The 27,057-nt window shown below is 48.9% G+C and overlaps 1 protein-coding gene across 4 annotated transcripts in view; it reads right to left on the reverse strand.

Annotated features, from left to right (window-relative positions):
* The window catches only part of SPEN (spen family transcriptional repressor), a 70,329-nt gene that overhangs the window by 18,981 nt on the left and 24,291 nt on the right, over positions 1 to 27,057 (reverse strand). For all 4 annotated transcript variants that reach the window (XM_054085484.1, XM_054085483.1, XM_054085482.1 and 1 more), the window contains exons 4-8: positions 5,964 to 6,124; positions 4,603 to 4,803; positions 3,650 to 3,801; positions 1,286 to 1,411; positions 285 to 398 (exon numbers count right to left, since the gene is read on the reverse strand). In XM_054085484.1, the coding sequence (XP_053941459.1) occupies positions 285 to 398; positions 1,286 to 1,411; positions 3,650 to 3,801; positions 4,603 to 4,803; positions 5,964 to 6,124 (754 nt within the window). The remainder of the gene's footprint in view (positions 1 to 284; positions 399 to 1,285; positions 1,412 to 3,649; positions 3,802 to 4,602; positions 4,804 to 5,963; positions 6,125 to 27,057) is intronic.

Here is a 27,057-nt window from a genome sequence, read left to right on the forward strand (position 1 = left end):
TGGAGAGAGACTGCAGTGCAAAAGGGCAATGAATGGTTTCCAATACTCATTATCTCGGCTCGTTCATTCCAAATGCTTTTGTTGGTTTTCAGAACCCCAGAAGCAACTGCCCCGCTGTCGGATCAAGGGGATGCAAAGCTCAGAGCCCTGTCAGCCAAATCACACCCCAGAGAGAATTTCTCTACCTGAGCGATAAAGCCCTGGACAGTTGGGGTTGAAAGGACAGGATGGGAAGAAAGGAAGACAGGAACAATTAAAATCAGACGCCAAAGTCTCCCACCTACCTTCACCACAGGTCCGTATCGGCAGAAATGTCGGGTTAAATACTGATCCGTAACGTTTGTGGAAAGCCCGTCTAACCAGACGCAGTTGGTGGGCATGCTCTTCCCGAAGCCCAGCTGAACACAAAAGGGCAGAACTTCCGTCAGTACAATTCAGGAGGGTTAAACCGACCACACAGAGCACGCCTAATTAAAGTTATCTGGAGAAAGCGAGTTGTTTGTACGGGGTTTCTAAAATTAGCATCTCACGCAGGTGCAAGCGAGACCAAAATCAAATGGCAATTAATGACAATAATTCTGCATGCTTAAACAAATGCAGTGTTTGGCAACACTGCCTTCTTCTACAATTTGAATGCGTCTGCAAAGTGACAGCTTGACAGCTCTGGGGGCCAACAGCCTCTGTTTGTCATCGGTACCAGCACCGCGTCCCTGCAGTCTCACCAGACGTGGACCTTCCAGGACAGGGGATGTCGGCCTCCAGGTCTGCTCAAACGTGGTGCTCCTTTGGGACCTACAGGAAAGCTGGGGAGGGGCTCTGGATCAGGGAGGGCAGGGATAGGACGAGGGGAACCGTTTTCAGCTGAAAAAAGGGAGACTGAGATGAGATCTTAGGGAGAAATGTTTTGCTGTGAGGGTGGGGAGGCCCTGGCCCACGTTGCCCAGAGCAGTGGTGGCTGCCCCATCCCTGGAGGGGTTCCAGGCCAGGTTGGATGGGGCTCGGAGCCCCTGATCCAGTGGGAGGTGTCCCTGCCCATGGCAGGGGGTGGGACTGGATGGGCTTTGAGGTCCCTTCCAACCCAAACCACTCCAGGATTCTGTGATTCCTTGCTGAGACAGCCAACAAAAACGCTGATTAATCCCCATTATGGTGGTGGTCGAAAGCCTCACGCTCTAATCTGACCTGCGCACATCTTACTTCCATAGACCGTGCTGCTGCGAATCATCCACTGATGCCACACACGACAGCAACAGGGAAAACACAGTCTGTGGGAGGATTTCTTTACCTTGAGCCGGTTATTTCCAAGATATTCCCCGTCCATCTTCTTAATTGCTTTACACACACTGGCAATATCACAGTACTGCAAGAACGCGTACTGAGGGACACCGTTCACCTTCTTAATGTCGATATCCTGGGCAAAACACAAAACAGAGCAGTTGTCGGTCAGCACCAGCCTGAAAAGGACATTCCACAGTGTCAATGAGAGCTAAGTGCGCTTATTTTTTGAGAGATCCATGTCCCCACGAGTGCTCTGTAATTAGTATTTTCTTCGGGGAGAGGATCTAAACAACAGTGAACAGTTAACAACTTCGCTCTTCTGCTGTATCTCATTCAATGACAAAACCAAGTCCCTCCTGAGGCCGGGAAAGCTCTTCATAATGCAGACTCCAAGTTCTAAGCCTGACTTGATCAACACACAGCACCTGCAGTCTGTTAACATTATGTCAGGTAGAGACAACTCAGAATCAAACAAACACAGATTATTCTTCACTCACAAAGGCTCAAGAAAAAACAACCTGCTCGGATCCTCCTTTCTGAGCCAAGAAGCAAGCAGGGTTCCTTTTCCAAACAAACATGATCCATCCTGTTCCTAGAAACAGACGGTGATGCTGGCCTCATCTCCTGAACCAACCTGGCACTCGTTTGGCAAAGGCAAGGAAGATCTTCATCTTCTCTCGCTGCTGGTATTTGCTCCCAAGCCACCAAGGGCCCATTAAAAAGCAAGGGCTGGAAGGAGAAAGCTCCGGAAGCCTAACAAAGGCCGGCTTTAATCAATGTAAGCTCAGGGCTGATGTTCGAGTAACATGCAAGCTCAGCGCTAGCACTGGCAGATGCACCAAAAGCCTCGGAACAAACTCATGATCCGATGATTCATCCCGATCTGAAAACGGGTGGAGCGTCTTGCTGTGTTTGTTTGAACAGCACAAGTCTCCTTTGTGAGCTATACACCAACGCCAGTAAAGTACAAACGTTCCAAGGTCCAGGACAGACTAATTTAACGGTTAATAAATTTAGGGACGCGGCAGCAGTTTGATACGGTCTCACCCAAGAACCCTTTATCTGGGAAAACAGAAGTCAAGTGGGAGATTTACACAACTGTTCAGACTTCCCCAAGCTCACAATTTAAATGGAATGCTAATAGAGGGCTACAGTTCCAAGAGTCTGCAGGAGCACGACTGCAGCCATGGCAAATTACACTTGAGCACTCACCCTGGGCAAGCAATTCTTTCCGACAGGCAAATAAAACACCATAAATTTGCTCATTACCCACCGGAAAGGTTAGGAAACCGGCCCTTTCCGCACCTGAGCTTGTGAGTTTTGATGGAACTGTGCAAGGCAGCACCACTGCCAAGGTCTGCCTGATTCATAACGCTGACAGGACAGTAGCGTTCCACAGAAACGTGAATTTACTGCACCACTGCTGATAAACATCTGCATCAGGACAGCTGTAACACCAGGAAAGCGTTTCAGCCGCAGACACTGCGTGGATTCCTCAATGGGTGCTGATGTCACGGATGCAGCAGAGGCTGGATGTGCCAGAGCTGCCAGACATCGTAAGAAGAGGGTTTTGTATTTGTCCACGTCGTGTGTGGAGCACACTTCCCTTCTTCTTTGAGAGAAGTACGTATGGGGTTCTGGCACGTGGGACCGGCACCTCAGTGGGTACAGAAGGCTTTCAGAGCAGAATAAACACAGCAGGGCAGGTTTGTGAGCAGCCCCAGTCAGTGTATAAGACATCAGTGCCAGCCCAGATCCAATCAATTACACCGACACTGGACGGTGACCTCACTTGTCTGGAGCACTTCTCTTAATGCAACACCGACATGACTTGACAAACGTCAAGGAGAGGAGAGAGGATGGCTGCTTCTCCACCTTGTTCAGAGATGCTTGCCTGGTTGAAAATCCCAATCCCACGCATGCCATTGCTAATCCATCCACTCCTGTCAGGGCACAGGCCGTGAGAGCCGATGGCTGCTTCCACCCGCAGCAACCAAGCCCTTTGTCTCAGGAATCAACAGGAAATTCAAGACTTCACAGAGCTGTTCTGATTCAACACAAAAATGACGCCAGGCAGAGCCACAGCCCAGCCACCCAGTTCGGCTGCTCTGTGAACGCTCTGAGCTGGCACGTTGTAAATGCTCCTATGACTGTTCCTACTGCTACGTTACCCCCCCCCGTGTGCTAAGGTTTCTCTCTAAATGCGAAGAAAAGCTTTCCGGTGTATTCCAGGAAGATCAATGACTCGGGTTATCACATAAAGCCCGATTATCTGTCGTTGACACCACGATTTATCACAGCTCGTAGCATTTTACAGGCCTGGTCAGACAGAATGGGCAACGACAGCATGTGCAGCAGAGAGCTCACGTACCACTATCCCACCGAAGCGCTGAAAGATGTTGCGGAGGTCGTGGTAGGTGGTGGTTTTCTCCAAGTTGCCAATGAAGAGAGTTCTCGTTGCTTTTGGGTGGAACTCATCTATCCTTTCATCCAAGGGACGAAATTCATTCTCGCTTTCCGTTTCTAGAAGTAAAAGAGAGCAAGGAATTTGTGACGCATGGAGGTACTTTTCATGTGTGCTCGGATCATGTTGATTTGTTTGCTCATCCACTTCCTGCCGAGCAGATACGATCTGAACAAGAGTAACCAACGTCTATGACAAAAGTACGCAGTGCTGCACTTGTGAGCTGTTATTTAGGCACAGCTCAACACCTCTGACCACAGCGCTGGGTGAGCACCGAGGAACCTGAGTGCCCTCAGGTGTGAAGTAGCTGCACACTCCAACTGCTCCTCTAGAGAAGTTGTCTTTTAACGAATATTTACGCCTTCCATGAACTCAAACGAGGCTTCACTGTCCTTGCAAACAGTACATGGAAGGGCTTTGTTTGCACACATCAGTTTTTAAAGAAGCAATTTAAGTGCAGACTGAAAACTTAACCCTGTGCTCAACGCTACAGTTTTCACTGGTCACTCACCTGGGCTGTGCAGCCTGAGCCTCAAAAATGAAGCCATCGTTAGCCATTTTAACTTAAAGCAGGAAATAAAGCCTGCGAGGACTCAGCTCTGTGCTCACACCACTCACTGGTGCTGCTCTGCTGAGATATGGAAGATGAGGTTGTTTCTTCCAGCAGCCAGAGATCGTGCTGTCTGAGAGGACAGCAGGTTTCCTTCCCCGAGGCATAAGATTGGAATTGTCTCCCTATCTGACCTAAGAGCATCCACTCTACTCTCTCTGGAATTCATTCTGGCCTATTTCCCATTTTCTTTAAATTATGTTCCTGCAGAAAAGCAGTTTTAGCATTTCTCACTCAGTGCCTCCCTTACCCGGCCCAATCCAGGCGGTGACTTCGATCTGCATGCCAAAGAAAAGTTTTCCTTTTGAGGCATTCAGGGCTTTCTCCTGGTCCTCCTGCTGTCGGAAGAACACCAGTCCATACCGTTCCTCGGAAGTCCCGTGAATCTGCACTGACGTCACCTTTCCATACTTCTTGAATTCATGGAAAAGTCCATCTTTAAGGCTTGTATCTAAACGGACAAGTACACATTAGTACTACAGAAACACATTGTTAACCAATTTAATAGTAGCATAAAAGACAGGAGGAAATCTGATGTTCCTTCTGAAATGTGACTTCACTTTCAGTTTGGCCGTGAATCTGTCAATGCAAAAGCCTCCGGCTGATCTGCCTCTTTCCCTTGAGGTTTAAACCCGAGAGACTACACGTGCGGGATTCCGCAGCCCTGAGGCCGGCAGAACACAGTTATTGTGTCTAAGCGACAGCTAGTTCAAGGTGCAGGAGAAATAAACAGTGTTACTTCATTAACAACCCCACACGAATATTGCACAGAGTGGTTTTCCAAAGCCAGAATAGAGATCAAAGTTGAACAGGACTCGTTTCGGTCGATTCAGAAAGATAACCCGGCAGACTCCTCGGATTTGGCCAAGCCTGGTTCAGGAGCGAGCTCCCTGCCTGGATCTGTGGGTCACTGACCTCGGCACAATGGCGTTTCAAGGAATAGCACAGAAATAAAATGTATAGGAGAGCACTAACACCACAAGGTGCCACAGAATTAACATGTATTGTTTTAATCCAGCCAGTGCCTTTGTATCCATGAATTACGCTACAAATGTTTTCCAAATGATCCCATGCTGTTTTTTTCCGTGGGATCTCTCCAGCAATTAGTGCGGGGAACAAAGGGATCGCCTGCACTCCTCGGTGAGCAGTTTCTTGTGTTATTTGCTGTGCAGTACTCAAGGCATTACGAGTACACTCATGGGTGTTTTACAGCATTCAGCACTGTGACAGAAATCCTTTTTTTTTTGTATTAAAAAAGAAATGGAAGCAGGGCAAGAAGAAATGGTCGGAGTTCTAAGCACAAAATCTGAGATGCTCCAGGTTTTTCCCTGGGGAAACACACGTGACCGAGTCGAAGCGCCAGCTCCAGCGGCTGCGAGTGCTCAAGCCTGGGGACTCAAGCAAGGGACCCGCAGGATTTCTCACAGATGGGCACTAATTAAGCAATTTTCCCATCACCACGTAAGAATTGAGACAGAGGCAGAGGGAGAATCCCGTCCTTGGAGGCAGCACGTGGCTGCTGTGCCAAAGACACAATAAATGTTATTTAATCGGTCCCTAACCCGCCTCCCAGTCATTTTTTCCCTACTTTGCTTTTGCAAGCGCATTTACCTGTTGAGCGCACTGGAAGATTCTGAACCTTGATCCCAAAACTTTTCCGGGGTTCATCCTTTTCCAGAGATGGAAGCAGCTGGGACGCGGGCGCGGGGACGGCTGTCGACTGAACGGACCGTGCTGGGGATTCGTCGCTCGAGCTGCTGCTGGAGTCGCTGCTGCAAATGGCACAAAGGAAACAGCAGATGAGTGCACGGAGACACAAAGCAACCAGAGGGCACCGGGATCTAATTTAAGAGAGCAAAATGCCAGTGTTTTTGCTTGACTACAGCCCTTCCTCTCCCCTCTGCCTGACGCAGAAACCCCAGTTTCTGTAACACAGCCCAGTTACACACAGGAATTTAGAGTCACTCTACAAATATTCTCCCACAAAGACCTCGGAGGAGACAGCCGGGGAAATGGAATATGGGTAAAACGTCAGACAGATCCTGTTACACGCTGTGACAATAGCGGAGATTTAATTAACAGTAATACAATGTTGTATCAGCTTCGGAGCTGTGTGGGAAGACTGGAGGAATACAGAGAGGGTACACAGCTCTGTCGGGGCCTGAAAACCCCTCTCAGCACTCTCATACATAGAAAAAGCAATATAATTGTGATCCCAGGTGCCGCTGTGAATCCAAGAGCGAGCCCTCGAGTTCCCCTTATCACCTCCTGATAGATTTAAAGAAAGAATCATGGAATGGTTTGGGTTGGAAGAGACCTCAAGGCCCATCCAGTCCCACCCCCTGCCATGGGCAGGGGCACCTCCTACTGGATCAGGGGCTCCAAGCCCCATCCAACCTGGCCTGGAACCCCTCCAGGGATGGGGCAGCCACCACTGCTCTGGGCAACCTGGGCCAGGGCCTCCCCACCCTCATAGGAGAACATTTCTCCCCAAGATCTCATGTCAATCTCCCCTCTTTCAGCTCCAAACCGTTCCCCTCATCCTACCCCTGCACTCTCTGATCAAGAACCCCTCCCCACATCACGGATGACACTAAAGCCTTGAGCAAGAACATCATGGCATGAGGTTTTTTGTCCAAATGCTCAGAATAAACCCGGCAGAAGTGTATGAATCAGCAATCACTATTTACAGCCTTCACAGCCAACTTCAGGGTATGAGGAATCCAGATTCAAGGACATCTTTTACAAACAACAATTAAGTCAGGACAGGATCATACAGGGAGTGAATCCAGTCCAGCCACTCCTGACAGCGCAGATCATCAGACGCTTCACGGGAGAGTGAGAAATATGGAGAATAATGTTATTAAAGCCTGCCCGGTGGGGACAAACCATCTCTCTTGGTGGCTGGTTCCTTCCCCGAGGCATGCGGACTTAGAACATCGCTAAAAATAATGTTGTCTGACATAACCCTGGAGACTCTCGTTCTCCATTACACGAGCAGTCTTCTAAAGAACTCTGCTGGAATTCTAACTCGGAGGCTGTAGGGGGGGTTCTGCCACGTACAAAAATAACCCCGGCTGTTTGCAATCGGCTGCTTTCAGTTTATTTTTTAGGTTCCTCTCCACATCACACAGAAAAACAACAAGCAATCTACCTTTTTCTTATCTTAAATTATTTCCTAGGCTTCTTATATTACTCTGTACCTTAAACCACTTCCAGACTTTTCTCAGGGAATCCATTTCAGGCTTTACCCATTCTCCTGATCTGATGCTGTGACCTCTCCAACCATGCTTCTTTTCTGAGCGTTTGCAGTTTATGGAACGCCAGGGTAACAGCAACAGAGTCGTTTTTCTGAAGACCTTCCCCCAAACTAAGTTCTTCTTGTGCCTCTCGGTGGAACGAGCTAAAAGCCCCCGGGCTCTGCCCCTGATATACCCGGAGACAGGAGTGAGGGGAACCTCTGGCCCGAAGCACTTACAGACAATCCAAGTGGGACACAAACCCATGACTGACCAGAACAACACAGAAATGGTCAAAAATGCAGAATAAACACAAGGAACTCCTCCCATCCAGCCGACATCCCACCGCTTCACGTGTTGGTCCCTTTCCCACACATTCTCATTCCCCAGAGAAGGAAGCTCAGCATTGCTTTGAGAGGGGAAAGAAAATAAAGCCATGCCAGGAGAGGAGTGAAATGGGGGCCCGCACTCCCCTCTCCCATGCTCCACCGCTGCTTGGCACTGCCTAGCGTGTTATTCCATAGAATCATCGAGGTTGGAAAAGACCTTTAAGTTCACCCAGCCCAACCCCACCGTGCCTCCTAAAGCAGGTCCAGAAGTGCCATGGCCGCACATGTTTTGAATCCCTCCAGGGATGGAGACTCCCCCGCTGCCAGGGCTTCACACTCAGGATTTTCATACACAGCCACGGCTCCCCAACCACCAACGGCCCTGTGTGCTCCTCAGCTCCATATTTCCTACCACAAAGATGCCAGTTCACGAGTTCTTCTAGCCTTGTAAACCCCTTTCTTTTTGCCTCACAATCATCCATGCCACCTGCTGTTGTGCCCTCCTCATTAACAGATTATTTAATTGCTCAAAGTGAAGGACGCTGCAATTCACTCTTCATATTTTGCCCGTTTATCCCATTCCTTCAGCCTCCTGCCTTTCTGCCAAATCTCACAATGCTGGATCACCTCACGCCCTCATTAAATTGAAGCTCTCTCTACCACACTTTGGGAAAGGCAGACAAACGCAGCCCCTGGGAACAGGCCATCAGTAGTCTCAAGGGGTAACGCTAGCAGTCACCTGCAGAGGAACCCAAAGAGGTTGACTCGATGGGCTGAGACCAACAGGATGAGGTTCAACACAGCCAAGTGTCAGGTCCCACATTTGGGCCACAACAACCCCGTACGGCTCCAGGCTCAGGGAAGAGCAGCTGGAAAGCTGCTCGGTGGAAAAGGCCCTGGAGATGCTGGATGACAGTGGCTGAACATGAGCCAGCGGTGGCCCCGGTGGCCAAGAGGGCCACCAGCATCCTGGCTTGGCTCAGCCCTGGGGTGGCAGCAGGAGCAGGGAAGGGATTGCACCTCGAATCCTGGGTTCAGTTCTGGCCCCTCACTCCAAGAAGGACCTGGAGGGGCTGGAGCGCGTCCGGAGAAGGGAACGGAGCTGGGGAAGGGTCTGGAGAACAGGGGTTGTGGGAGCGGCTGAGGGCCCTGGGGCTGTTTATCCTGGAGAAGAGGAGGCTGAGGGGAGAGCTCATGGCTCTCTGCAGCTCCTGAGAGGAGGTTGTGGGGAGGTGGGTGCTGGGCTCTGCTCCCGAGGGACAGCCATGGGACGAGGGGAAATGGCCTCACGTTGCACCAGGGCAGGTTCAGATTGGACATGAACAGAGAAACTTCTTCTAAAATACAAATACAGAGAGAGTGCAGGCAGAGTGTCTGGAAATAATTCCCAGGCTGCCAGTGGGCCGTGTGGTTCCCCGTTCCCGCGGGAAGGCTAAAATGCAACTGGAGGGCGGTGGCAAGCAGCTTCACACACGTTTTTGCTGTCCCTTCTCACGTCTTGCTGCTCGGTGTTATGACCGGCCACGCACTTCCCAAAGTGTTTTAAACATTGTTCTCTGCTGGGATCGTATCCTTTAAACAAGAGGCAGTGCTGCATTTCTATTTCAGCAGCGCTTTAAAATGGGAACAGCCTAATTTTAGCTTCTTTTTTATGAGGAGGTTTAAAATACAGAACATCTTGTTAAAATCCCAGCATTCCAGGGAGGAACACAGATAATCCCTGGATAACACGGTCAGACATCCAGACAATGCATCCTGCGGGGTGATAAATTCCACAACACGAGCTTGGATTCCACACAATTTGGGGAAACGAAGACCACACCGGTGATTTCCACTTCCCGAGGAGTTTTAAGGATGTTTGTCCTGAAGCAAATCAAGACTTTCCAGAAAAAAAAAAAAGGCTCATTATTTCCTCTCTCTGTTTTCAAAAAGGAAAAAAAAATGGTGGCAAGAACAATTCCCCTTTCTCCAGGGAAAGCCTCATCACTTTTCCAATTGTAGAAATATGGACGTAATGATTCAAAAGTCAAAAGTTCTCTGTTCTGTGCGGAGGAGAATGATGGAAGAGTTAACTCCAGTGGCTGCGTCAGCCACTCGCCGCACACGGCACCATCCAAATAAAGCCTCCAACAGCGAATTACACGCAGGCTCAGGCAGAAAAGCAGAGCTCCTTGTCAACTCCCCGGCTTTAAAAATACACAAATCTAAAGCACGTAAGCTGCAGGGGGATGTGTTCCCAGCACGTTAGAGTACAGCCTTCCTTTTCCCCGTGAGTAATTCTGAAAACAGCGATACTCCGCCAACATGCAGAAAAGAAGTTATTAAAAGTCCTCCTAGTGAGTGAGTTCATAAAGCTCTCAGAAAAACAGGCCGGGAAGATTTTAACAGGGAATGCGACCGATCGGTTAAAATGACCTCCGTTCTCCAAAGAGTTTCAAGTGATCGATAGGCCTTGGGGCACACAGAAATGCCCAGGAAACAGCTTTGGAATTCCACTCTGGGCTCCCGCAAGCAGTGTGGAACCCAGGAAGTTTTTCTTCCAGAAGCAGAGCGTGCTCTGGCACTTGGCCTTTTCCCAACATAGGAAAACCTGCTCTTCAACACCCATGTAAGCACAGCAAAGCAGAATGCCAGCGCGCAGACAAACTAATCTCTCGGGCTGTCACAACACACGCGCTGTGCCGGGAGGGAGCCTGCGCTGGGAATTCGCCTCCTTAAACACCTTAAGCTCACAGGTTCAGCTGCCTCTGTGGCGCTCGCGGACTTCCGTCAGGACGTGTCCTCGCGTATCATGAATATGAAGACTGAACCAGGAAGGATTTCAGAGGCTTTTTAGTTCAGCCCAGATAGAACCACAGAATCGCTTGGCTGGAAAAGACTTTGGAGGTCATCGAGTGCAGCCATCCCTGTCCACCACCGAAGCATCCCTGAGCATCAAATCTACCCATCTTTTAAACTCCTCCAGGGACGAGGACTCCACCACCTCCCTGCGCAGCCTCTGCCAGGGCCCGAGAACCCTTTCGGTGAAGAAATTTTTCTTGATGTCTGATCTGAACCTGCCGTGGCGCAACTTGAAGCCAGGCAGTTTCACTCCAGCTTTTGCCACGGCATCACAGCGATGTGGAAAGGAGATTTTTGATTTTACTACTCGTGAAATCAGACAGAAAACCTGAGCTATCAAGGTAATCCTTCCTACTTCAATAAGGAGGTGGACACAAAATCCTTCCCTTGCATACACGTGTATGTTTTACAGGCTCTTTTGAAATATTAATCTGCCTTCCACAATTGCCTGCAGTGTTTTATAAGAGGATGCGTGTGTTCTTACTCACAGGATTTACCTACGTAAGTATTTTCTATTAATCAAGATAAAAATCTATTCATAACCCAGTCTTCAAGCTTTATCCATATGGCAGAGTCCCAAAGAATGTGTGTCAGGATGCAGCGATGGGGTGCAGATCACAAACCAAGCCCCAGCCACGTCTCGGTTCGGCGTGCCACAGCTCAACCAGCCCACGGAATTCTCTTTTTCTCACTCACAACTGCAAAGATGACATTTCGGCTCCCGGTGCACACTGACTGCATAATTTATTTCCACAGAAATACCTCATTTTCAAGTAATTGCCTATTGCAGTTTGAGTCACGAACTACGAAGCGAAGCTCCGTTCATGTATGAAAAATGAAAGCACTTGAGTGAAGAACACAACACGAGCCGTTCTCTTTGTTCCCCAGCAAAAGGGGATGAAAGAGTGGCTCCAAACCCATCGATGGAACAGGATACCCGCTGCTTTCCGTCAACGGCAGCAGCGCTGGATCGAGGGATCTCACATCCTGCCCTCCTGCAATTTAAAATGTGGGGCAGCCTCATTTCTGTGAGCGGATGTGAGTGGTGAGTCAGCCGTAAAGCTGCGCCCGCCCTCCCGACAGCAAGAGAAACACCATGACCTGGGTGGAAAGTACAGCAGAAAGAGGCATTAACCCGTGCTGCCAAGCTTCAGGTTTAGAAAAAGGCAAAGCAAACACAGCCTCTGGAATCAGTTGGAACACTTTCCATTTTCCAAGGGAATACATGCCACATTTCAGCAGGGAAAAAAGTAAAAGTGGATTTGTTTTAATAGCTGCCTTCAAAAACTGCTTACCCAGGACTCGTAAAGGATCCAATATTCCTTCCACAGAAACATGCAGAGCGCCGGGTTTGTTTCCTGCCAAAATTAAGCCAAATCAGGAACTCTGCCTAGATTAGCTCTGATTCAACACCCTGTCACAACCTCTAAGCAAAAATTATCTCCCAGGAAGATTTGCCTGGGACAAAAGCACGGGCCAGGCCCTGCCGGCAGCATGTTCTTCTCATGGCCTCGTCAGCAGCAGATTCTCAAGTCAGGGCAGGAAATCCGAAGTTAACATACAGTCATCTCAGAGCAGAGGCACCAGGAACCCTTTTCCCTCATCCCTCCCTTTCCAGATCTGAGTTAAGACATTGCAGATGATCTCCGTACAAAACACCCCGGCTGTGCAGGGCAGGCAAGGACACCACTGCATGCCCAGCTCTGACACAAATCCTTGGATACTTTATACATCACCAATAGGCTTTGGAAACAAACTACCAGTTAATATTTACTGGACCTGGGAAAACAGGACCAGAAAATTGGTCAGACCATCCTGAAAGCATCAGTTATTTTGCAAGAAAAATGAATTAACAAGACCTGATTATTGCCAACGTCCAGAAAAAATAGGACACTAGCTGCCCAAAAAAAGAAACCTTCAAAAATGTATCACATTCCACTGTAGCTATGGATTAAGGGATCTCCGCCCCTGAAACATTTTGACTTCTCTTCTGGATGAAAATGGCATATTGAAATCAGCCATGCACAGGCCTGTTACTGGCTGCTGCTTCTGTCCCACCACTAAACACTACGTGAATCTACAAAGGTATTTAATCAGAGTTTCCCTCCTCTCTTCATACCCGCGGAAGCTGAACAACACACATCAAATCACGTTACGGCAAGTAAGCCGTTCCTACAAAACCCAGGCAGGTTACTGCAGCGAGGCAGACGCCGTGCTGCCACAGGCAAGGAGGAACCACCACGATGAAGATCCAAGAGGGCTGAGGGTGAGCGCTGCTTCATCAGAGCCAACTGAACACGCAGGCGAGCAGCGGGCAGCCGCCTGCACATGGCACGTCCCACTTAACACCAGGCCACACCAGTGCATTTGTAAGAAAATAAACATTTCTCAAGTCTGTGGAAATAAACACGGGTTTTTTCCTAGTTAAAAGGAGTTGAACCTGAAGTTGAAGGTATTGGAAAACCCAGTCAAACGGGTACAGTTTGTTTTTGTGGGGAGATGAGGAGGGAAGGAGTTGTACCATGCTCTGCAGAGGAAGGCAAGCAGCTGACGGGGCTCAGCCCACCCGCGCACACCACAAACAGCACCAGCCCTGCTTTTCCATTTCATAACACAGCTTTGCATTTTAAATACGTACACAAACAGACTGGCTGTTCGGCCGAGAGGGTGGAGTAAGCGAGCCACAGAGCAGCGAGTTACGCCCAAAAGTCTCTGGGTGTAACTCCCCTGTGCCCAGCACCCCGGGCTCCAGCACCTTCGGAGCGGGTGGCGCGAAGCATGCTGGGATGCGGCTGCCTGACATTCCTGGCACCCATTCAAGCCGCTGAGAACTCAGCACCCAAGAACTCTGTACAAGTCACACGCGCAGCCTCTGAGGTATTCAACAACACACAGCTATGATAAAACAACCTACGGAGGGAAAAAAGACCTGCTGCATGTGAGAGGAAAACAGTCACGCAGCACACCAAACAAGCGTTTACTGCTCTGAAGACAGATCATTAAATGCTGCAGATGGGGGAATGGGGACATCCTCTTTCTTTAACTTCTTCTGTCTCACCACGCCCAGAAAGAAGACTTAAGACACCTCCTGCTGGGCCGGAATCCTGAATCGACAGAAATTAAATGAAATGCTGTTTAAAGGCCATGGGAAAGCAGCACCGCCATGACAACTCACGGCCAAATACCACGGGCTGGCTGCAGGATTTCTCCCAGTCTTTGACCAGTACGTGTTTTAAGACACAGCCTCTAGACAGTATTACCATGCATTTAACCTGTGTCTGGCTTATTACACTCACGTTTTAATTTCTGTGACATCAATACATTTACTTTAGCTATTTCATCGTGATGTCTCACCCCTGATCTGTGATGAGAAACAGACAGCTGAGATGAACCCTGGAGGAGCTGCAGATGGAGCTCCGAAGGATGAAGCGCTGCCCCCACGCTCCCAGAATTTCAAGGCAGCGATGGGCTCCTTTTAATCCTTCCCTGGAATTCAACAGCCAAGGATAACAAACATTAACCTGGAAGAAAAGATGTCCTGGTTACAAACTCACCAGCCTATCTACACAGCAAACGGGCAGCTCAGCAACCACAGCTCTCCTCCTGCTAGGAAGATGATCTCCAAGCCCTCTTCCCCCGTGCCGGCTGTTCACTGCACCACAGGTGGGTTTGGAGTTGAACCTGGGCGCAGGGAGAGTCGTCTGCTGCCCCAGCCACTGCCTTTTCGAACCACAGATGCTCTCAGGGAACGGTGGGACCGCTCACACTCAGAAATGAAACTCCAGGAAGGGGGAGGAAATGCTTTCTCAGCAAACGGCCACGGTGATGGAGCTCAGTGCTGGGAAAGATTAAAGTCATCGAGGCCTTGAGGGTGAAGTACAAAGCCAGCTCGTTGGTGCAGCTTTCCCACAATTAAACTTCAGCGATGCAAAGAGGGAAGAGAGAGGGTGGGTGTGAGAATATGTAAGCCCAAAGAGCCTCTGGTTTTTAAACATTACCACCACGGAGGGAAGTCCTGGGTCAGGAACCAGCCTCGGTGAGATGTCCTGCTGCAGCCACCCCAATTCCCACCTCCTGTGACCGTGCCGGGCTTCAGCCCAGTTATTTGAAGCCCTGCCAGGCCCTGCCTGGAGAAGAGCTCCTGCTCAAGGCTGCCGGCGCTGATCAGTCTGCGATCGCAGCAGCTTTTACAAGACAAAGGCAGAGGGCAGAGCTCACCACTACAGCAGAGGAACGGCTTGTTCTGTCTGGAAGAAAAATGGCTTTCAATGCTTGGGCCAAAATTGGCACAATACTGTTAAAGTGAACAGGTTTTGCCAGCTATCTGCAGACGATCTAAATTAATATTGTGCAACTGTCACCCCAGAGCACATGAAATCTTTCCAAAAAACCGATTTTGGTTGGAGCCTGATGGGAGGTAGGTATGCCCTGACATCCCTGCATTGCAGGGAAGAGGAGGCCAAGGGCTTTACCCAAGGTCACTCGATGAATCACCGAGGGAGCAGGCTGAGGAACTTGATCTCCCAGCTCATGGGAGGCCAAATCTTCTCAAGATACCAAGAAAGCAACATTCAAAGGCAGTTTCCTAAACAACAGCTGTACTGCTTTCACGAGGAGATTTCCTAAGCACCTTTAAAAACCCCAACCCTACCGCAAGTACAGTCTTACGCCAGGAGAGCGCAATGCCATGTAAAATGCAATCATTACTGTGTCTAACTACATTCCTACGCAGTTAGTTAAGGAGTAAAAGCATCTTCTTCTATCTCAAAGGCACTGTCAAATCATTTCCTGGGAATAAACACTTCTCAATACTATTTGAAACGCATTCAGCCTTAACAACACTGACACCATGTTGAGCACTGGACATTTTTCAGAAGGAAAGCATTTTTCATACATACGCTAAACACAAAAGCCCACCAGCTCTTGATTCACCTCCAGGATATTTCAGTCTTCCAGAGGTATGTTCTTAACATAAAGCCACCAGTGGATCATGGCAAACTGACCCGCAGAATTAATTCTGCCTTCGCCTTTGAAAAAAAAATCCCACCTTGTCTAAAACCCCCAAACCTGGCACTGTCAGTACGTCTGGTATCCCTGGCAGCTCTCATTTCTCAGCTATCTGGCCCCACACGAGCCCCAACGACTCCTCCCTCGGCCACTTTCCCGGCCTGTCCCTAACCTCGTGCTCTGCCCCGCCAAAAGGCGGGTGAGACCCTCTCTTCCCTCTCCCAGGCCCTGTTCTAGTCCTACACAAAAAGCCATGTGTTGGAATTCCCGCTTCGGAGCGGGATTTGAATTGGCGCACCCTCTCTTCAAAACAAACAGAACTGTTCTTCACAGTGAGAGGCAGGCCAAGATCCACAGCCGAGAAACAATGCCTCCTCAGTAACACTGGGAACATGGGAACCTTAATATAGAAATCCCCTTTCTGGCAGATAACGCTGGAGAAGTTCAGTCCTCCTAAAAACTGTTTGGAGAGTGTTGGGAAATGGTTAAGTGAAAAAGGACATGAGAATGTTGAAAAATGGATCGAGGAATGGTTAAGTGAACAAGGACATGATTTAACAGAAAAGCTTTGTGAGACACGTATTGTGTAAGTGGAAACCTTGTTAAACTTTGAGTGAAGATATGGACTGAAAGAACAAGAAGGCATACAAGGAGGAATCTCTAAGAAGAAACTTCTGAAGGACAAGTGAATCTTTCCCAAGGGAACAGGATGGAGCACCAAGCCCAGCTGCAACTGTAATATAACTGCAAGTAGATAAACGGAACTCGAAGTAGCAACATAGTACTAATGAATTAACAAAGGACAATGAATCAATAGAGAACAAATAGTTTTAAGTAACTAATCATGTATAAGGTGTAACAAATTATAAAGCACAAAGCATCTTTTGAATGTTAGGGTATATAATCCGGGCTGATTTTGAATAAAGTCGAAGCTTGCTTTATCACCCACACTGAGTTGTCCGCTTGCTTCCCTCGCCGTCGACAGGAGAGCAAAATCCAACAGAAAATGGACAGCGTGGCCCTGGTTCTCCAACACCAAAAACTGCATTTGGCAAGCATGCTCTGAAACACGACGTTTGTGGCCTTACAACTTCCCCAGCCTCTTAAAGGAATGCCAAAGAGATGAAGGGAAGAATAATTTCAGAGGTTTTTCTTTTTAACACCCTTTTTAGACCAACTGCAGCCACTGGAAGATGCCCACAAGTGCTCTGTCAAACCAGAACGGTCGCTGTTATTCTCACGTCAAGGCCTACTTAAAATGGAAGGCCTGGGAAAAAAAAAACCCATCCCTTCTGTGATCTCATTCATTATAAAAGAGGAGACATTTGAGGAGTTGTATGCTGAGGATTAATTTGCCATTTAAAAATGCAGAGAACAGATGGATCTCTTGGCTAGGCCTATATTTGGGAATTACTTCATTTTCTGCCCACATGCAAATAAAAATACAACTTAAATTAGAACTTTCTGTGAAATTTCATATGGGTAGAAAACACTTCAGTCACCAAAATAAAACACAAAGGACAATCTTTGTACAAACCAGGTAGAGCATTACAGCCGAGCGAAAGTGTGTCATGTTGGTGGGGAAAAGGCATAGTTACATTTCCCGAGCAATTGCACGGAGTAACGTCAGCTTTGGAAATGGAAAACACAGAGCCAGGATTACACAAGGAGGTAGCCCTCGTATTTGTCTCTCGAGAATAACCCCTCCAAAAGCATCCTGTTGTGATTTAATTCAGTGTTTGTGCTGATTTTGTGATTAAACTCCCATGCGGTGGGACGTCCAAGGACATTTGATGTTGAGACGTCACAGAATCATGGAAGCATTAAGGTTGGAAAAACCCTCTAAGTTCACCCAGTTCAACCATCAGACCAACACCACTGTGTCGATTAAACAAATGCCACTGCCACACAGTTTTTGACCCCCTCCAGGGATGGAAACTCCACCACCTCCATGGGAAGCCTCTGCCAGGGCTTCACCACTCCTGCAGTAAAGACATTTTTCCCACTATCCAATCTGAACCTGCCCTGGTGCAATGTGAGGCCATTTCCCCTCGTCCCATGGCTGTCCCTGGGGAGCAGAGCCCAGCACCCACCTCCCCACAAGCTCCTCTCAGGAGCTGCAGAGAGCCATGAGCTCTCCCCTCAGCCTCCTCTTCTTCAGGATAAACAGCCCCAGGGCCCTCAGCCGCTCCCACAACCCCCGTTCTCCAGACCCTTCCTCAGCTCCATTCCCTTCTCCGGATGTGCTCCAGCCCCTCCAGGTCCTTCTGGGGGTGAGGGGCCCAAACAGCTCATCCTGCTAACCAGGGAGGTAAAGCAAGGATGAGGACTTGGATATTGGTGGGAAAAATGCAAAAATAGGAATAAAACACAATTGAAAAATGCCTTACATCCTCACAACTCCCAGATCAACCGCCCCGCTGTCCCCAGCCTCCACAGCACATGGCAGCGGCAGCACAGTTACCAGGGCTGGGAAAGGAGGAGCAGCGCCAGGCAGCTCAGCTGGTGCCCTGGGGACTGATTATGGGACAGAAGAAAAGTTCTCCAAAGAATTCCCATACGGCAAACCTGCATGCCCCACTCAGGTCCATCCTTTACGGGACTTAGTGCTTGTGGAAGGCAGACTTTAACATCCCAAACCATGGCGCCCGGTGAAGCACAGTGTACGAGCTGCACACTATTAATTAAGCATCTTACTTTTTCACACGTGATTGCTCAAAGTTAGAGGGAAACTGTATGTGAAAAAGCAAACCCAGCACACGCTCCTCCTGAAATACTGCCAGACAGCATCCCTTTGTTTCTCCTCTAACCACACGAGTAGCCATTCCTCCTTTCCCTCTACCTCAAACACACACGTGCACACTGAGATTACAAGCCAGCATTTACCACACAGCAAAGCCCCGACCGGTGCAGGACGTCGTCGGCGTATTCCCAGGCTCGGAAACAGGGATAAACACAGCATGTGCAGAAACATGAAGAGGAACAGAGAAGTTGTACTAACCCGACAGCTCCCTTTCTGCGCCTATTCATCGTTCACAATCCGGAGAACAGGACATGCCGGGCAGTAAACAAACACCGAAGGGAGGGACCTGCTTCAAAGCCACCCCATAAATCTTAAGATAATTTGAAGGTTTGAGATCTTGCAGCAACCTCTTACCCAACGAGGTGTCGGATGAGACAAGGAGGTCAGACCTGTAGCAGCCGGAATAAGTAGGGCACTTTGCATCTCTCCATCAGCCCAACCCGGCACCATTTGGCTGGGGGTACCCGGTGCTGGTCATTCCTGGGAATTCTCTTTCAGGAGGAGAACAGTGCCTTCTTTCACACCTTATCACACTAGAAAAGTTCTCGGCTCTCAAACAGACGACAGAATAAAATACGTTAATGCTTTTATCACCAGGATCTACGCATTAATTCCTCTCCTCATTTCTAAAGGGCTTGATGAGGTTTTCATATTTTGCCCAGGTACAAAAATGATGACGATTTCTGGGCATCGGTGGAAGAGAGAAGCCGGCCCTGAAAACCACTTTCCTCTCATCAAAAGGATGGAGCTCCAGCAGCTCCTTTTGCCACCATTGTCGATTCCTAAGTGTCTCCTAGTCAAAACCATCACTTTGAGCTAAACAAAGCAACTGCATGCTGAACCCCAGACATTTGTCAAAAAGAAACATTAGAAAGGCTCTGTGTTTCAGTTCCCCAAAGAGGAGAGAGGACTCATGGCTGGAATGAGACAAGGGCGTTTGTTTCTCAAACCATCAGGAAATGAAGGAACAAGTGCCCTACCTTTGTTACAGGATTCTTGCAAGGAAGAAGGATTCAGAGCAGCCTTGTTTCTCAGCACCACACAGGCTGGAAGGGCTCCCTCCGCCCTCAGGTTAGGCACTTCATAAATAACAACGCAAGGGTTTCATGGCTTGTATCAATATGGGATCTACCCATGGCACGTCCCCCTCTTCCTCCTTTTGGAAACTCAGGTTTTGCTTCCTTTAAAGATTTTTAAAAATTAGGACGATGTCCTGGCACACAGAAATTTTTCCCCCTCTATACAGCTTGGAGCACTCACTTCTATCAGCGTCTGTGATTTTCCACTCGTAAATGTGCTGCATCCTCTCCTCCGAGCTGACCGCAATGATCTGGAGAGGGATATCTCATCATCCGCTAAGCAGCTTTCACACTTAAAACCATCATTAGTGGTTTTGGCACCGTGACGTCGTGGACTGACAACGCTTGATGCCTGGACGTTAAGGGCAAACCCGAGTGCATCAGCACATGGTTCATTCAATGCACAAAGACCAAGGGATGATAAGTCTTTTTTTTCATTCCAATAAAGTTTATTTACCACTAATTCACATCCATGTGATCTTTCTTGGTTTTAAGCCATACACGTGGCACAAGAAGTGCTGTTGTCCCAGCCCAAGGTTTTAAAAGTAGAAAGTCCTCCTCCCAAAGGTGCCGCAGAGCCCGCGCTGTCCTCTTTGACAAAACACCCACTCCTGTGTTTACAAGCCCGGCCTTTAGGACGTGAGGGGACCCATGCTTTCACAGAAACACGTATGGCAGAAGGCAGGCAGTGGCTGGATTTTTCCTTTGATCATCATAATGACAGGTCTTTTTTCAGGAAGCGTTCAATATAGCCTTCCTCTTTCGCTATTCATCTTTCCATGTGAATATTCATTAGAAACTATTAAACTGCCCATTATTCCAAAGGCCTGGATGCTGGGAGTCCTCTCCCCACCTTCCGGTGCCTGTAACGCCTGTGTCTCCATCAGAGCTGTCTAGACTCCATCCATCATCGGTGGAGACAGGCAGGCACTTCCAGACCAGGATCCCCTCATCTAATCCAGTGATGATTCACATCCCAGTGGTATTCCTCCCACAGGAAGGGGAATCTGGACCACTCACACAGACAGAGGCACCCAACACAGCCTATCACGCAACACCACTTCCCTGTTTTGTTTGGCTTTTCCAGGGCTTCATTTCCCCTTGCTCTTTCGGCGTACAGCAGGAAGAGAACAGGAGGCAGACTCCTTCCTGCCTTCGGGATCCCTCCGACTAAGCCCAGCTTCTGAGAAGCAACACGGGCAACTTCAACTTCCCTGACCTCAGCTAATTCTTTCCTTCCCTCAGCCTACTCAAGATGATTAAGCAAAATACTTGGAAGGAAATCAAAGCCTCACAAACGCAATTAGAAGTGACCATTTTGCTAATACGTGCACGCACAGCCCCAAAGTCAAACCTGACCCACCAACGGCACCAGCCCTGCCACCTGTCTGCAGGGAGAAAATCCACTTCCAGCAGCTCCTGGGGGCCTAACGAACACCCCAGAGCAGAACTCAGGAGGGTAACGTCTCTCACGAGCTGGCTGGAGCAACACCTTCCACACGGCTTGGGTTTTTCCCATGATGCCTAAAAAAGTGCATTATGAAAACCTGGAACTGCCAATCCTGACACCAGGCACAGCTCCCGCAGCCCTGCCGCTGCCCACAGGTGACCCAGAAACAGTGGTTTTACATATGCAGGTCCTCCTCCCCCAGCAGAAGAAAAGGCCAGCTCACACCCAGGTCTGGATCTGGCTGCCAGAAAACCTCCTATCAGCTAACAAAGACTCTGATTTAATTGCAAGAAGCCTTTACAGCATTAAAAAAAAAAAAAATCTCGGTAACAGAAATGCAAAACAAAATCATTTGAGACAACGAAAATTGTTATCACTGTAATAAAACAAAGGCATTTTCGTAGGACCCCCTTCAATTTCCATCCCTCCCCAACAGGACACATTTTCAAGTCTCCCTGCCTGAATTTAATTTGGAAAAACAAAAAACCTTCTCTGCCTGTAGAGGCAAAGACATCAAATGTGCTTTGAAAAGCAGGAGCAGCTTCTGGGCTCTGCTACAGAAACAAAGACTGACAGACTACATTCAGCTAAACACCGACTTCTGCAAATTTAGGAAGACGCTTAATTTCTTCGTCATTTTTAGCCAGGAATTAACAACTATTATTGGGAAAACTGCGGAGACTGGGAGGGGTATTAATTGCAGAAAATTGTCCACTTTCTTTTGGAGAGTTCATGCAAACAGAACTATGAATAAAATAAAATAAAATAAAATAAAATAAAATAAAATAAAATAGCCACTTAAGTTGGGTGATAATCACAGAATGGTTTGGGTGGGAAGGGACCTCAAAGCCCATCCAGTCCCACCCCCTGCCATGGGCAGGGACACCTCCCACTGGCTCAGGGGCTCCAAGCCCCATCCAACCTGGCCTGGAACCCCTCCAGGGATGGGGCAGCCACCACTGCTCTGGGCAACCTGGGCCAGGGCCTGCCCACCCTTACAGGAGAACATCTCTCCCCAAGATCTCATCTCAATCTCAGCTCAAAACCGTTTCCCTCGTCCTGTCCCTGCCCTCCCTGATCCAGAGCCCCTCCCCAGCTTTCCTGGAGCCCCTTTCAGCACTGGAAGCTGCTCTAAGATCTTTAAATGTTTTAAAGGATGTCACTGTCTGTTCAAAAGACGGGGGCAGGTGTTTCAGAGGGACTTGCAATGGTGAAATGTCCGTTTTATTTCTGTGTTGCTTCCCCTCACGGCAGGAAAAGGGTGAGGAGGGAGGTGGGTTCTTAAGTCACCCATCCTGGGAGTTTTAGGGGCTCATTCCTGCAGCGAGGACAGTTTCTGGAACGGGCAGAGCGCTGGGTGCTGAAGGAAGGTTTTAAAAAATACAAAGCAACTAAAATCTTGAAGGCTGAGTGGGGGAGCCTGGCCACCTCCCTGGGAGCTCACTCATGTCCTTGTGACCTTGCCCAGCACCTCTGCACCTCACTCACAGCTCCTTCAGCTCCCCCAGAGTTCACTCAGCTCCCTCAGAACTTTCTCAGCCCTCGCTCAGCTCCCTCAGACCTCACTCAGCTCCCTCAGACCTCTCTTAGACCTCACTCAGCTCCCTTAGACCCCGCTCAGCTCCCTCAGACCTCTCTTAGACCCCGCTCAGCTCCCTCAGCGCTCTCTCAGACCCCGCTCAGCTCCCTCAGCGCTCTCTCAGACCCCGCTCAGCTCCCTCAGACCTCGCTCAGCTCTCTCAGAGCTCTCTTAGACCTCGCTCAGCTCTCTCAGCGCTCCCTTAGACCCCTCTCCGCTGCCTCAGCCCTCGCTCCCTCAGCCCTCGCTCCCTCCCGTCTCCCTCTCCCCTCTCAGGTGTCGCTATTCCCCCCGCAGGGCCCGGCCGGTTCCCGCCGGCTCAGACCGGTTCTGAAGCGCAAACACCGCCCGCCCCGCGCCGCCATGATAGCCCCGCCCCCCCCATGGCAGCACCGCCCGCGCTGAGGGGACACGGGGACAGCGGGACAGTGAGGGGCCACACGGGGGGGCACTGAGGGACACCGAGGGAACAGTGAGGGGGACACCGAGAGGACAGTGAGGGGGGACAATGAGAGGAGGCACTGAGGGGACACTGAGGAACAGTGAGGGGACACCAAGGGGACACACCTCAGGGACAGTGAGGGGACACCCCTGAGGGGGGGACACTGAGAAGGGACACCTGAGGAACAGTGAAGGGACACCTCTGGGGACACACACACTGAGGGACAGTGAGGGGACACTGAGAAGAGGTACTGAGGGGTGACCCTGAGGGGGGACACTGAGGGACAGTGAGGGGACACTGAGAAGGGGTACTGAGGGGTGACAGTGAGGGGACACTGAGAAGGGGTACTGAGGGGTGACACTGAGGGACAGTGAGGGGACACTGAGAAGGGGTACTGAGGGGTGACACTGAAGGGACACACCTGAGGGGGATGCACTGAGGGACAGTGAGGGGACACGCTCTGCCCCTTTCCCCGGGAGGAGCGATGTAAACACGCCATTGCAGAGCCTTTCTGGGCTGTGCTGAAGACGGGAGGGTAAAGGTTTGCTTTCTGTATTTTCATCTCCTCAGCACAAAAATATCTCTTCAAAGATAGCTGAAAATTTTCTGCCTGTGCTCGATTTCAAGAAACCCGACACGCTCCCAAGGGTAATAAAAAAACCCGTTTAAGAGGCTGGTCTCGGTTATATTTAGATGAGAAGCAGCGCAGGCTGACACGAACAGAAACGCAAGAAAGAACAAAGTGAAATCGCTCGGCAGTCGGTTAACAAAAACCTGAGAATATCTGAGCTGGATTTTTTAATTTCCCTTCCCCTAATTCACACGTCGCTGTGCAGAGAGAACATCAAAGCGGCGCGTGGCTTTGTGTGAACAAAAGGTAAAGATGACGCGTTTCACCTGGCTCTGGCGGGATTTACTCTGTGGTGACTGAAATGACTCTGCCATTTTTAAATATTTTTTCCATCTCCGTCTGATTCTTTTTCCCAAACAAACAGGAGCGAGCTCCACCCTGTAGTTCTACCAGAGGAGACTGAAAACATTCAGGTGATCACAGGGCAAAATTTATGGGGAATTATCACACAGATTCTTAAACAAAGACGGAGCAGCTACGTTTACCCTCCTTCTTCCAGGTTTTTCGGCTGTCCCCGGCAGAGGCATCTCTCAATCCACTCAAACCCCCCGAATCCCATTCTAAGTCAATGATTCATCACTTGCTGGCAGACAAACCGTGCAGAAAAGAGAAGATGAAGACAATGGTAGTGAAAGGTTTGCATTGTGTAATGAAACTACGTTCGCTTTTCTCCACTTTCACTTCAGTTGTTCAAACAGGCAAAAAAAGTCCCCAATGCAACAAATCCACCGCAGCCTCCATGGGAGCCTGTTTTTCCCATGATTAAAATTCTCTTGGCAGTGTTTTTCATCAGTTTATTTCAATATTAAGACATATAAAATAACACGTGCGTATGCCTTTCCAACTGTAACTCACTGTTCCAGAAAGCATCTCATCACAGAGAAACCTAAAAACCAAACTCTAATTGCTTTATGAAAGCCTTGCCCATTTGTCATTAGAACTGGAAATACAGCTCTCACAATTATCGAGAAAAATCCATTTTCAGACATCTCTGCGTGGCGCTTCTCACCCTCGCTGTAATCCCACACGACGGGAATGACTGTGCTCTCCTAAATCCTGCTGGAAATCGCGTCACTTTGTGTCTAAGCTAAAGTTGTTTTAATTCCAGAGCAAGATCTGTTTTACATTCCAAGCTATAGGAAATTATTCATGTACCCGATAAATCCTCCAGCATCCCTGACATCAGACAACCGAAAGAGCGCTCAAAAACCAAATTAAAGGCAGCGGCAAAAGGAAAACTCGGGTCACTTCTCTGCAAATTCATACACACACAGCTTCCCCTTCCACACTTCGGACATCACCTATAGGAAACCAAAAGGACTGTCATTCCCATCTCCACGAGGTGCTTTGCCCCGTGCCCATAAGAGCAGAGCATCCTACTGCTCGGTGCCGCGTGGTTCAGCAAGGCTTGGAAAACCCTGGGCAGCGCACAGATCAATGAGAAACGTGTCCGACCCCTGGATATTCTAAACCCGAATAACAGAGCACGGACATTTTTGTGGCACAGTAGAACACCTCGACAGCAGACTAGGAAAGATAATTTTCTACTAAAATAAAGGGGAGGGATTTTTTCCAGGAGGCTGGGCCAGGCAGCAACGGACTCTGGTTTGCTTCCCATGGGATCACACAGCTTCCATGCATATTCAGCTTCTTCCGTGACGCAGTACAGAAAATACACTTGCTAATCTATCACTGGTGGCGCATGGCTGGATCACCAAAATGGAGAAAGTAAGGCTTCTGGTGGCGGAAAATTCAAGGTATTTACTCTTTAAAGGTGATGAAAAACCCCACCGACCCTCTTCCATAACATGGGTGGGGAATGAGGAATCTCACGTTAAGATGACTTCTGAACATGAACTCTCCCTCAAATCCATGCAGTGCAGACAATGCTGCTGGAGAAAGTGGCTCCTGCAGAAAGCATCCGCCTCCACCAGGTTCCCCACCTCAGCCCAGGAGGCAACAAAATCCATCACACAAAGCCCGGCTTCCGAGAACACCGTTTATTCATCGAGTCCATCTTGGCCTCGTCTCCTGCCCTGCTCCCTGGCAACTCCTGCTACAGATCCCTGTGAAGGCCCCAAATATGCATTTAAAGCGAAGTGCAGCTGAGATCCAATACAACAAACCCTGAGACTTTATGAAATAAAGGCTTTTTCCTGTTATTTTAAAACCACCTGCAGAGCATCTTTCCAAACGTTATGGTCCAGGAGAACCCTCTCCCTTTAATGAAAGCCATGTTTACTTCACACCACTCTTTGGAAACCACACGGAACAAAACTCAAACTTCTATTTTCACAGCACCCAAAGGACGGTGCCACGCACAGAAACACTTGCAAGCGCTCAACGCCCACGAGCTTCCGCAGGTGCCAGCGTTTGTCTCCAAACACTCACAGGGCTGGATGAAAGACTCACCTCTCCAAACACAAGTTGTTTTGGTTTTCCACCCTGCCAGCTGAGGCAGACAAACACCATGAGACCTGAGTGACACAGCTCTACAAGACGTACCAGTTCGGAAGAACTCAGGGTCAGAGACCTTAATTTCACAGCGTCACAGAACTGGCCATTTCCAACAGAATAAAACCATAAGAGGATCTCCAGTTTGCTAAACCCATGAGAAATACTACAGAAATTGCAAGAAGTAATTCTTCTTCAGACAATAACAAACCATCCTGAGTTGTTCCAGATAAATCCCGCTCTGGAAATTAAAAATATATAGAGAGAATTTGGGAAATCAATCTGGGGACGAGACAGGCAGAAATCGCTGCTCAGGGTACAGAGATGCTGGCCCAGGAACGTGAAACCTGAACACAGTGCACAGCACTGAGAGTGCCTGACACCACGGGGTGTGAGGGGCTCACACCTCTGCAGCACTAAATTCAATATGTGTTAAAAATTAAACAGAAAAGTCCACTTGGGCTTTAAAAGATTCCAAGGCCAGGTGGGGTTTTGCTTTACAACATAAAAGATATTGTTGAATGTTACGGTTAAACAACATACGGTTAATATCTAACTCATTGCTTGGAAACACATAAAACTCCTTTCTGATCTTTCAAATGAAATACACCACCCAGCAGATTCCATTCCTCGCTCTACTGGATTTGAATTTACTGTATTAATAAGACAAAAAGAGCCCATTTCCCTTTCCCCCCTGAGTTTCCTCATCTCGTTTACCATTCCTACAACGCAAAATTGCCAAGAAAACGTAAGGCGAGAGCCCAGCAGACACTGCTGATCTTCTGATTAACTCTTAAATCTGCGTCCCACTGGGATCGTATTCGGGCTCTTGGATTCAGAGCAGCATCACA

This window comes from Cuculus canorus, chromosome 21, assembly GCF_017976375.1.
Source record: "Cuculus canorus isolate bCucCan1 chromosome 21, bCucCan1.pri, whole genome shotgun sequence".
In the NCBI taxonomy this organism is placed as follows: domain Eukaryota; kingdom Metazoa; phylum Chordata; class Aves; order Cuculiformes; family Cuculidae; genus Cuculus; species Cuculus canorus.